The sequence below is a fragment of the Equus asinus genome, chromosome 5 (genome assembly GCF_041296235.1).
Source record: "Equus asinus isolate D_3611 breed Donkey chromosome 5, EquAss-T2T_v2, whole genome shotgun sequence".
In the NCBI taxonomy this organism is placed as follows: Eukaryota; Metazoa; Chordata; class Mammalia; order Perissodactyla; family Equidae; genus Equus; species Equus asinus.
In genome coordinates, this window is record NC_091794.1 from 6072370 (window position 1) to 6082837 (window position 10468).

Sequence of the window (10468 nt, forward strand, 5' to 3'; positions counted from 1 at the left end):
AAAATTTCCTGGATGCCATACCTGGAGACTGAGCCATTTTGTATCGCTCCTGCCAAATTTCATAAAAACATTTCAACTTACTCATTTTCTCATAATCCACTCATTCTTTACCACTCTCATCTGGCTTCAGTCCCCAAACCTCACAATATGGTCCCGATGGCCTTTGTGTTGCTAAGTCCAATGGATGCTTTTCAGTCTGTGTGGCATGATCTCTAGGCAGCACTTGATCCTGTTGACCCATTTGAAACCCGTTGGGTCACTCCTCCTTGAAACAATACTCCTCCCCTGGTTTCTGTCATATACTAATTGTTTCCCTCCTATCTCTCTAGCTGCCCCTTTTCATGCTTCTTTGCCCCCTCCTCCTCTCTACCCAAACCCTATGTAATCTCTTCCACCTCTATGGTTTTACAGACTCTTTCTCAACTCTCAAATCTCTACCTTTGGTCCATTCCCTTTCTCCTTAACTCCAGACCCATATAGCTAACTGCCATATATCCTAAAGGAGACATGACTTAACTGTTGTGAAGGGAGCTCAAAGTCAATATGTCTAAAATTGTACTCACTGTCTCTGTCTTCACCCCATCTACTTCTTTTCCCCATTCCCTGCACTCCTAATACTGTCTTCCCAGGTGTTCAAACCAGACTATTGCCTTCTCCTTCTCCCGCTAAATTCCAATCAATCACCAAATTCTAGCATTCTTACCTCTTAGATATTTTCCAAATCTGTCCCATCTTCATCTGTACTGCCAACACTGGTCCAAGCCACTATCATCACTTCTTTGGTCTACTGCAGTACTCATTCATCAGCAAATACTTACTGAGTCCCCACTACACATCAAGATGGGGGGGATCAGGATAAGCCACCTCGAAATATGCCACTTTGGGGGCCGGCCCCGTGGCTGAGTGGTTAAGTTTTTGTGCTCTGCTTTGTTGGCCCAGGGTTTCACCAGTTTGAATCCTGGGCGCGGACATGGCACCGCTCATCAGGCCATACTGAGGTGCCATCTCACATAGCACAACCAGAAGGACCTACAACTAGAATATGCAACTATATACCGGGTGGCTTTGGGGAGAAGAAGAAGAAGAAAAAAAAAAAGAAGGAGATTGGCAACAGATGTTAGCTCAGGTGCCAATCTTTAAAAAAAACAAATATGCCACTTTGGCTTAAGAATTATTTTGTCCCAAAGGCATTCACATTCCTAAAATCCCTTATCTCTGTAAAAGTAGAGACTCCCAAAAGAAGTCAATGGTCATAAATCCCCTCCCAGGAAGCAACTCTAATTTTGTTTTCTTAGAGAGAAATCGGTACCACCCCCTGACAGACATTATCACAAACTACCATATCTCCCATCTAGTCTCCTAAGGGCCTATATATATTTCAAAAAAATCATTTGCTTTTCCATAAGTGCCCTTTTTTCCCCTACTAAGTTAGGTAAATAGACCGCAAATTCTAACCACTCCTTTGAGTTACTCATCTCAGAGTGCTCCCATGTGTATGTGTGATGCATAGCTAGTAAACTCTGTTTTTCTCTTGCTAATCTGTCTTTTGTCAGTCTGATTTACAGAGGCCTCGGTGGAGAACCTAGGAGGGTAGAAAGAAAAATATTTTTTCCTCCCCTACACAGGCACTGAGAATACAGCAGAAAATCAGACAGAAAAGGTCTCTATTTTGTGTAAAAAAAAAGGAAAAGAAAATATTTCTTTTGTAAAAAAACATCTAGACCTTTGAATATATGCCTTATCTCCCAACTTTGGAAAAGAAATTTGTCTAGAGAAATAGTTCTCAACTATATGAAAATCAGTAGAGGCAAGACATATGGTATTTGTGCCAGGATAGGAAAGACAGCATGTGGTGTAATGAGCTGTTGAGAACTAGAGCAGGTGCCCTGAGTACAGAACAGCATCTGCTTAGATCTACCGGTTCTTTCCAAGCGGAAATATGGACCAAGGGCATCAGACCTTCTGCTTTTTCAATCCAGGTTTTTATATGAAGTCACTTTGTGGTTTGTTTGTTGTTGTTGTTTTGCTTTTAAATTTTGTTTTTTGCAATACTTTATGTCCCATACCACAAACTATTCCTTATATGCCAAAACATATATTTTTTAATCACTGTGCTTTTTTTGGAGTTAAGATTTCTAAACCCGGGAAATATTCTTAATCTGGAATAGGTCAGATCCTGGACATGTTGAATAAACAATGCTCTGTTATATTTTTAGCAATGCTTCCAAAGATTTATCCTGTAAAGAAACTTAGCAAACTAAGAGTAAAAGGAAACTTCCTTAACTTAGTAAATATTACATGTCAAAAAACTTCAAAAGATATATTAATGGAAAAACTTTAGGCATATCACTCTTAAGATCAGGAACAAGAAAAAGACAACCTCTAACACTGATGCTATTTTCTTTAATGATTAGAAAATATTTATTTTTTATTTTCCTCCAATATTTGGAAGAAAGCTCATGATTATTTTGCTAGTCTTGCCTCATCTTTCTATCATGATAGTAGCTAAATGGTATCATGATAGATCTTGGACAAGATGTCTTTTTTGGAAATCATTTGGAAAAGACTATGCCATAGCCTTTGATGTACTATTCTTTTTTTTTTCTTATGGTAAAAAATATATATCATAAAATTTACCCTTTTAACCATTTTCAAGTGTACAGGTCAGTATCAAGTACATTCACGTTGTTGTGCAACCATCACCACTATTCATCTCCAGAAATTTTTCACCATCCCGTACTGAAACTTCATACTCATTAACAGTAACTCCCCATTCTCCCCTCCCTCCAGCCCCCAGTAAGCACGATTCTACTTTCTGTCTCTACGATTTGACTATTCTAGGTGCCTCATATAAGCAAAATCATACAATATTTGTCCTTCTGTATCTGGCTTATTTCACTTATGCCTCTAAAGTTCATCCATGTTGCAGCACATATCAGGACTTCCTCTCTTTTTATGACTGATTAATGTTCCATTGTATGTACATACCACTTTTTGTTTATCTATTAATCTATTGATGCATATTTGGGTTCCTTCTGCCTTTTGGCTATTGTGAATAATGCTAAAATGAACATTGGATTACAAGCATCTGTTTGTGTCCCTGCTTTCAATTCCTTTGACTATATACCTAGGAGTTGAATTGCTGGATCATAAGGTAATTCTATGTTTAGCTTTTTAAGGAAACACTAAACTGTTTTTCACAGCAGCTGCACCACTTTTACATTCCCACCTGCAATGGACAACAGTTCTAATTTCTCCACATCCTCACCAATATTTATTATTGTCTTTTTTTTTATATAATAGCCATCAGTGAGTGTAAGGGGGTATCTCTTTGTTGTTTTGTTTTAAAGATTTTATTTTTCCTTTTTCTCCCAAAGCCCCCCAGTACATAGTTGTGTATTTTTAGTTGTGGGTCCTTCTAGTTGTGGCATGTGGGACGCCACCTCAACATGGCCTGGTGAGTGGTGCCATGTCTGCACCCAGGATCAGAACCGGCAAAACCCTGGGCTGCCAAAGCCGAGCACGTCAACTTAACCATTCGGCCATGGGGCCAGCCCTTCATTGTTGTTTTGATTTGCATTTCTCTGAGATTAGTGATGTTGTACATCTTTTCACATGCTTATTGGCCATTTGAATATCTTCTTTAGAGAAATGTCTATTCAAGTTCTTTGCCCACTTTTCAGTTGGGTTGATTTTTTCATAGTTGAGTTGTAGGAGTTCTTTATATATTCTGGATGTTAAGCCCTTGTTAGACATGTGATTTATAAATATTTTCCCTCATTCTGTGGGTTGCCTTTTTACTCTCTTAATAGTGGCCTTTGATGTACAAAATTTTTTAATTTTGGTGAAGTCCAAAAATGTCTATTTTTTCTTTTGTTGCCTGTACTTTTGGGGTCATATCCAGGAAATGATTGCCAAATCCAGTGTCATGAAGTTTTCCCTCTGTGTTTCCTTCTAAGAGTTTTCCAGTTTTCACTCTTATATTGACGTTTTTGATCCATTTTTAGTTAGTTTTTTTTTCTTTTTTGGTGAGGAAGACTGGCCCTCAGCTAACATCTGTTGCCAATCTTCCTCTTTTTGCCTGAAGAATATTGTTGCTGGGCTACCATCTGTGCCAATCCTCCTCTATTTTGTGTGTTGGTCCCTGCCACAGCAATGGCTTGATCAGCTGTGTGTAGGTCTGCACAGGGGTCCCAACCCGTGAACCCGGGACACTGAAGGGGAGCCTGTAAACTTGAACACTATGCCACTGGACCGACCCCTTGAGTTAATTTTTGTATATGATTTTAAGATGAGGATTCAACTTTGTTCAGCACCATTTGTTGAAAAGACTGCTGAATGACGTGCCTTGTGTTTTACTAATGACAAATACACCAAGACACTTGATTGGGGCTGGCCCAGGGGCAAAGCAGTTAATTGCGCACCACCTTCTGCTTGGCGGTCTGGGGTTCGCCAGTTGGGATCCCGGGTGTGGACATGGCACCACGACATGGCACGACGTGGCAAGCCATGCTGTGGTAGGTGTCCCACGTATAAAGTAGAGGAAGATGGGCACAGATGTTAGCTCAGGGCCAGTCTTCCTCAGCTAAAAGAGGACTGGCAGATGTTAGCTCAGGGCTAATCTTCCTTGGTAAAAAAAAAAACACTTGAAAATGTGCTGGCTAGACCAAATACCTGCAGACAGGATTTTGGCCCAAAGGCCACTAATTTGCAGCACGGGCCTTAATCTCACTTTCACATTACATTTTCCAAATGAGCTAAGGGGAGCCAGCAATATTTAGTGTTGCCTACCATGTTCCAAGCATTGTACCAGGTAGTGGTATTAAACTGGTCAAAAAGGTTAACGTTAAAATCCTAGCATCGGGGAGTTTAAAGCTGAGCGAGACTTGTGAAAACATTTTATTTTAGTACTATGTGAGTAAATGCTTATAACTTCCGGGACTAAGCAGAGAGTGGGTTAAGCGAAGAGGATTAGAAGGAGTTTGTTTCAATAACGCGGGAACAGAGAAGAACCATCCACAACCCCACACCGGTTAAGAGGGTCCCCTGCAAACACCCAGAGACCCACAGCTCGGCTTTCCAGGCCGGAAGGCGGACCCCATTAGCGTGACGTCATATGGCAGCGCCGGGAGGAGAGGGCGGGGCTTCCGGCTGCGGGTGCCCGGTCGGTGTCGGATACTGTGTGGGCTGCCGGGGAGCCCTGGGTCTGGCCAGCGCGGACCCTTAGGCCTCAATTCACGGCGGAGTCCTGCGGCCTCTCCGGGTCCCTGCGGTTTGCAGCGGCGGGGCCATTGTTCCTGGGTCCTGGTAGGCACGCGTTCCTCGTCGTCTGCAGTGTGTGTGCTGAGGGTGGAGGACGCGGGAGACGTCCTGAGGTCCCCCTGGTGGGGCACGTGTGCCAAGAAGGCCCACAGATGAGGCCGGTGATTCATAGACTCTAAGTGGTAAGATATCTGGAACAGGAGCAGTGTTTCCCAAATGGTATCCTTGTTCGCTTATTTAAATCTTGGGTTTTCATTTCTATGATATCCTAAAAAGCTTTACCAGTTACAAAGACATAACTCAAAAGACTTGTTTCAGAAGGCAGCGTTTTTCATATTGCAGCTAAGGACTCCCGGTTAAATATTTCGGGGAGCCTAAAGTAAGTTGCTTTTTTCTTTAAAAGGTGTCTGAATATGCTTTAACTGTGAGAAGCACTGACCCAGGGTATTGGTTCGAAAAATACTTAAGTGATTACTGTTAGCTATATACTGTCAAGCACTGGGTTCACTGTGAATATAAACACAGCCTTGTCCTGACGGAGTTTACCGTTACTGGGGCAAATAAGTAACCAGGCAATTACAATACAGTGTTACAAGTACTATGGTAGAGAGTCACAGGTGCCATAGTAGGAGGAATACTTGATCCAAGGTTTGAGGTGAAGAATATCTAGAGATGTAGCTGAAGAGGTAAGCAAAGGGTGATTTGGGGAAAAACTTTATAAACCATGTTTATAAGTTTGGACTTTAACCTGGCAGCAGTGGGCTTAGAAATACACATTGGGGATGATATGAGTGAATTGATCAGATTTGCACTAGCTCCAAATGGCTTAGACATGAGGAAGAGCAAATCTGGAGGCCAGGAGATGCAATTAAGACAATGGGATTGAAGAGAAGCAATGGATTCAAAAAGTATTTAGGAAGTGAAGTGAATATAACTCAAATGGATTAGGTATGGTGGATGTGAGAACCGACTGTAATGAAATGACTCCCAGTTTCTCACTTCAGCAAATGGATGAATAGCTGTGGCCCTCCCTGGAAGAACGCAGAAGGAGAAGCAGATTGGGAAGGGAAGGGAGAGAGAGGATTTCAGTGTGTTGCATTTGAGGTGTCTTCTGATGCATGGTGATTGAAGCTATAGAGGTAGACCAGACCTCATAGGGAAAATGTTTATATTGAAAAAAGGGCTAAGAATAGAACTCAGAGGCACATCGCCTTTAAGGGGTGTGGGAGATCTGAGCATCAGTGCACAGGTCAGAGAGGCAGGAAACCCAGGAGCAAGCAGAGTCAATAAATGAAGCAAAGGGAGGAAGGAATTTTTCTTTTCAAGTATGTTAGTTGCATTTTGTAAAAAATTGAATTCATTTTTTTTGCTTCAAATCCAGCACTTGTTTCACGTCTTTAAGCATCTTCATTGTTTTGTGGACATCCAGACCTTTAGGATAAAATTGTGGAGCTTATGTATATTTTCCCCAATTTTGGACATTTTGTTTGGCATTAACCTTATTTGCTGTAAATTAAAGTCTGAACTGGAGAAAGGTTTGTTGTGTTTTTAAATCAGTAGATCTCTCTATATTTCTATTTTGAAAACATGTGAGGGCATTGGTATAGCAGCTCCTAAGTGCCTTTTATTAGTTGCCATCTTCTGTAACTCTTCTGCCCTTCGTCTTGATGTGTTGCTTGTGTTAAGGATCTTCTGTTTGGGTCTTTATCTGGGCTTAGTATAGAATGGAGAAGAATACAGCATCATGATAACTGTGTTATCCAGTAATATTGATCTTCTGGTCCCCTAGATACAAATCTAAAAATTAGGATCTTCAAGATATCTTTTTGCCTAAAGCAATAGTGAAGTTCATGTCTAAAATAAGAACCCAAATAAATTTTAAACTTTTTGCCTAGTGAACGATCATAGGCTCTAGGCCACAGGAATCTAGGAAAAAATGATGCAGGAAATACAGTTGTACTAAAATTCCACTTTGTGTTTCAGAAATCAATTGCATTTTGATGTCTCAAATTTATACTTGTACAGTTAGTTGAGAGGTTTTAAAAATCTTTATCTAACTTTTCATTACATTTTTCTTCTTTTATAGGGGTTTTCTTACATGCCCGTTTTCCTCAAAATGAGTGTTAGTATTACCTTCTTAAGACCTTTTGCCAGATGTCTGGTGCCATTTACCCTTCAAAGGAAGAGAAGGGTTTTATATTCAACAATTCTGCAGAGATACATGTCTTCCAAAATACCTGCTGTGTCCTATCCTAATAAGGAGAGTACATCACCTCCTGAACAGCTGGAATTGGATGGGTGGAAAGTTACAATGAAATCTAGTGTGCAAGATGAAGATGCTTCAACAGTTGCAAGTAGCAAGGATGAAGATCCTCTAACTGCCACCAGGGAGTTAATTGAGATGTGGAGATTGCTTGGCCGAGAAGTACCAGAACACATCAGTGAAGAAGAGCTCAAAACTCTTATGGAATGTGTTTCTAAATCATCCAAAAAGAAGTATTTAAAATACTTATATGTTAAGGAAAAAATGAAAAAAGCTAAGCAAATAAAAAAGGAAATGAAAGCAGCAGCAAAGGAAGAAGCAAAAGACCAGCTGCTAGAAACCACTAAGGAGGACAAACAGCAAAACTTTCTATTTCTGCGACTGTGGGACAGGAATATGGAAATTGCAATGGGCTGGAAGGGTGCCCAGGCCATGCAGTTTGGACAACCTTTGGTTTTTGACATGGCTTATGCTGAGTATATGAAACCAAAAGAACTTCAGAATACTGTTTCCCAACTTTTAGAAAGTGAAGGATGGAACAGAAGAAATGTGGATCCTTTCCATATTTATTTCTGCAATCTTCAATTAGATGGTGCTTATCACAGAGAGTTAGTTAAACGTTATGGAGAAAAATGGAACAAGTTGCTTTTAACAGCAACAGAAAAGTCTCATGTAGATTTGTTTCCAAAGGACAGTATTATATATTTAACTGCAGATTCTCCCAATGTTATGACTACTTTCAAGCATGACAAAATTTATGTAGTGGGATCTTTTGTTGATAAGAATATGCAGTCAGGCACATCCCTAGCCAAGGCAAAACGGCTGAAGCTGGCAACAGAATGCCTTCCGTTAGATAAATATTTACAGTGGGACACTGGTACCAAAAATCTCACCTTAGATCAAATGATGCGTATTTTGTTATGTCTGAAAAACACTGGAAGTTGGGAAGAAGCTCTAAAGTTTGTTCCTAGGAGAAAACATACTGGTTATCTGGAGATTTCTCAGCCTTCTCAAGAGATTGTCAACAGATCAAAGAAGTCAAAGACTTTTAATTCATTTCCAAAAGGCTCGCTAAATAAACGCTCACAGAAAAGGTGACTTGAATGAGAATATTTGATGGCTTAAAAGGGAAATGTATTAGAATACAGTTCTCTTAGTGTATTTCTTCCTGAATGGAATTCACTTGCTCTTTCTTTTAAATGTTGTCTTTCCAAACTAATTGAAATATTGTCTCTCTCCCCAATTAATTAAATATCTGCAAAACTTTGAAAATATATTTTGTTTACTGTAAAAAGAAACTTAATAATCTTAGAAAGTACAAAGAGTTGTCCAAGCTTTTGAGTCCAGTAAAGCAGCTGTACCATTGGTGTGGCTTTTTTATGAATACTCTGAGTTTCAGACTCCATTTTCCCTCTTAAATGGTCTTTTAGTCATGTCAACAACTACCCTTTCATCAAAAACATACAGAAAAGATTTCTAAACTTCAGATGGTGGTTCACTTATTAAAGTAACATTTGGTACCATGCTGGGCATGTCATAGGCACTAAGGTAAATTGTTTAACTGAATCTCGATTACACAAAAAGACATCCTTTGGTACGTTGTGGGATTTGGCTATATAATAAAATGGGTTTGGGGGGATAAAACCCATTTCTTGTCCTCTTAGAAGAAAAGGTTTATTTGATGAGCATTCCATACAGCACTTCCCTATGGCAGGGTAGATGGCTTTCCTTTTCTAGCCATGTGATGTGAATGGAAGCTGCCATATTTTTACACACCTTGCTCCCCTGGCCACAGCAGATTATCCCAAAGGAGACACCTCACTCAAGCTTAGAGATGGGCATCCAACTTCAAGATAGGCCGGTCAGAACCCTTTTCCAGGATTTTTGGACTTGAGAACCATGATAGCCTATGTTACTTCCTTTCTGGTGGTGGACTTTGACAGGAAACTGGAATTTGTCATGGCCACATCCTTTTCCTTGAAGAAAGCCAGGCTATAGCAGGAGAGAGTGAAGCTTATATACGGAAATAAGACCAATTTTTAGAGCTGTTCAAATTCCTGCTCCTACTTGTCTCTGAGGTCCAGCTATAGATTTGCTTTTAGCATTTATTGGTTGGTCAAACCTCATGTGATACCCTGGTCTCCCTCTAATAAATTCCCCTTTTTGCCTAAGCCCGTTTGAGTTGGATTTCTGCCACTTGCTAACTCATGAGTCCTAACATACTTGAGAAAATATGTGCTGCTTTCCCAAGAAATGAACTGCAGGAAACATTCACTGTAGACCGCCTGTGCCATTACAATTTTTGAAAATATGGGAAATAGAGATGTATGTCCAACTATTTCTATCTTGTTTCTGAACTGGAAATTAGCATGACATATGCTATCCAGTACATTTCTTAAAGCAGGACCTAATCTTTTACCAAATATTATGAAGTACCTACTCTGTGCCAACAGTATGCAGTTTACGTGAACTATTTAAACAAAATTAGAGGAACTATCATTACCACCTTTTTTACAGCTAAGTAAAATTACTCAAAATAATTCAGCCTTTAAGTATCGTCTCTAACCAATATCGTCTTTAACCAATAAATTATGCCCTCTGTTAAGAAACCCTCAAGGTTTACTCGGCCATAAAGGGCAGATAGGGATTCGAACCCAAATTCTGACTCCTTAGGACCAATTTTTGTGACACTCACTGTATATCGTAGAGCAAACCCAGAAACTCCAGTTCCCTAGGCAAGGAATTGAGGCAAGAGGGCAGTACAAATAGAAAATGGGAAGAGAATGCTGAAAAGTTAGGCTGAGACCCAATATAAGGCTTGGCCTTCACTCTGCAAACCCTGGGGATGCACTGAAGGCTTCTAAGTAAGGCAGAAATTACTTCAGTCTTCTCTTAACGTGACACAGAAGTTGCAGCCTGTAGACAAAGTAGTCTTACCACTTG

At 40.2% G+C, this 10468-nt stretch overlaps 1 protein-coding gene across 3 annotated transcripts; it reads left to right on the forward strand.

Moving 5' to 3' along the window:
* The first annotated feature begins 5127 nt into the window (after positions 1 to 5127).
* TRMT10C (tRNA methyltransferase 10C, mitochondrial RNase P subunit) lies at positions 5128 to 9689 on the forward strand. Of its 3 annotated transcripts, none has more exons than XM_044771687.2 (2): positions 5128 to 5444; positions 7349 to 9689. In XM_044771687.2, the coding sequence occupies exon 2, from the start codon at positions 7361 to 7363 to the stop codon at positions 8621 to 8623; it is 1263 nt and encodes a 420-aa protein (XP_044627622.2). In that variant the 5' UTR covers positions 5128 to 5444; positions 7349 to 7360; the 3' UTR covers positions 8624 to 9689. The 3 variants fall into 3 exon arrangements, with proteins under 3 accessions (XP_044627622.2, XP_014708725.3, XP_014708724.3); XM_014853239.3 differs by having other exon boundaries at positions 5145 to 5307; XM_014853238.3 differs by having other exon boundaries at positions 5149 to 5481.
* The last annotated feature ends 779 nt before the right edge of the window (positions 9690 to 10468 follow it).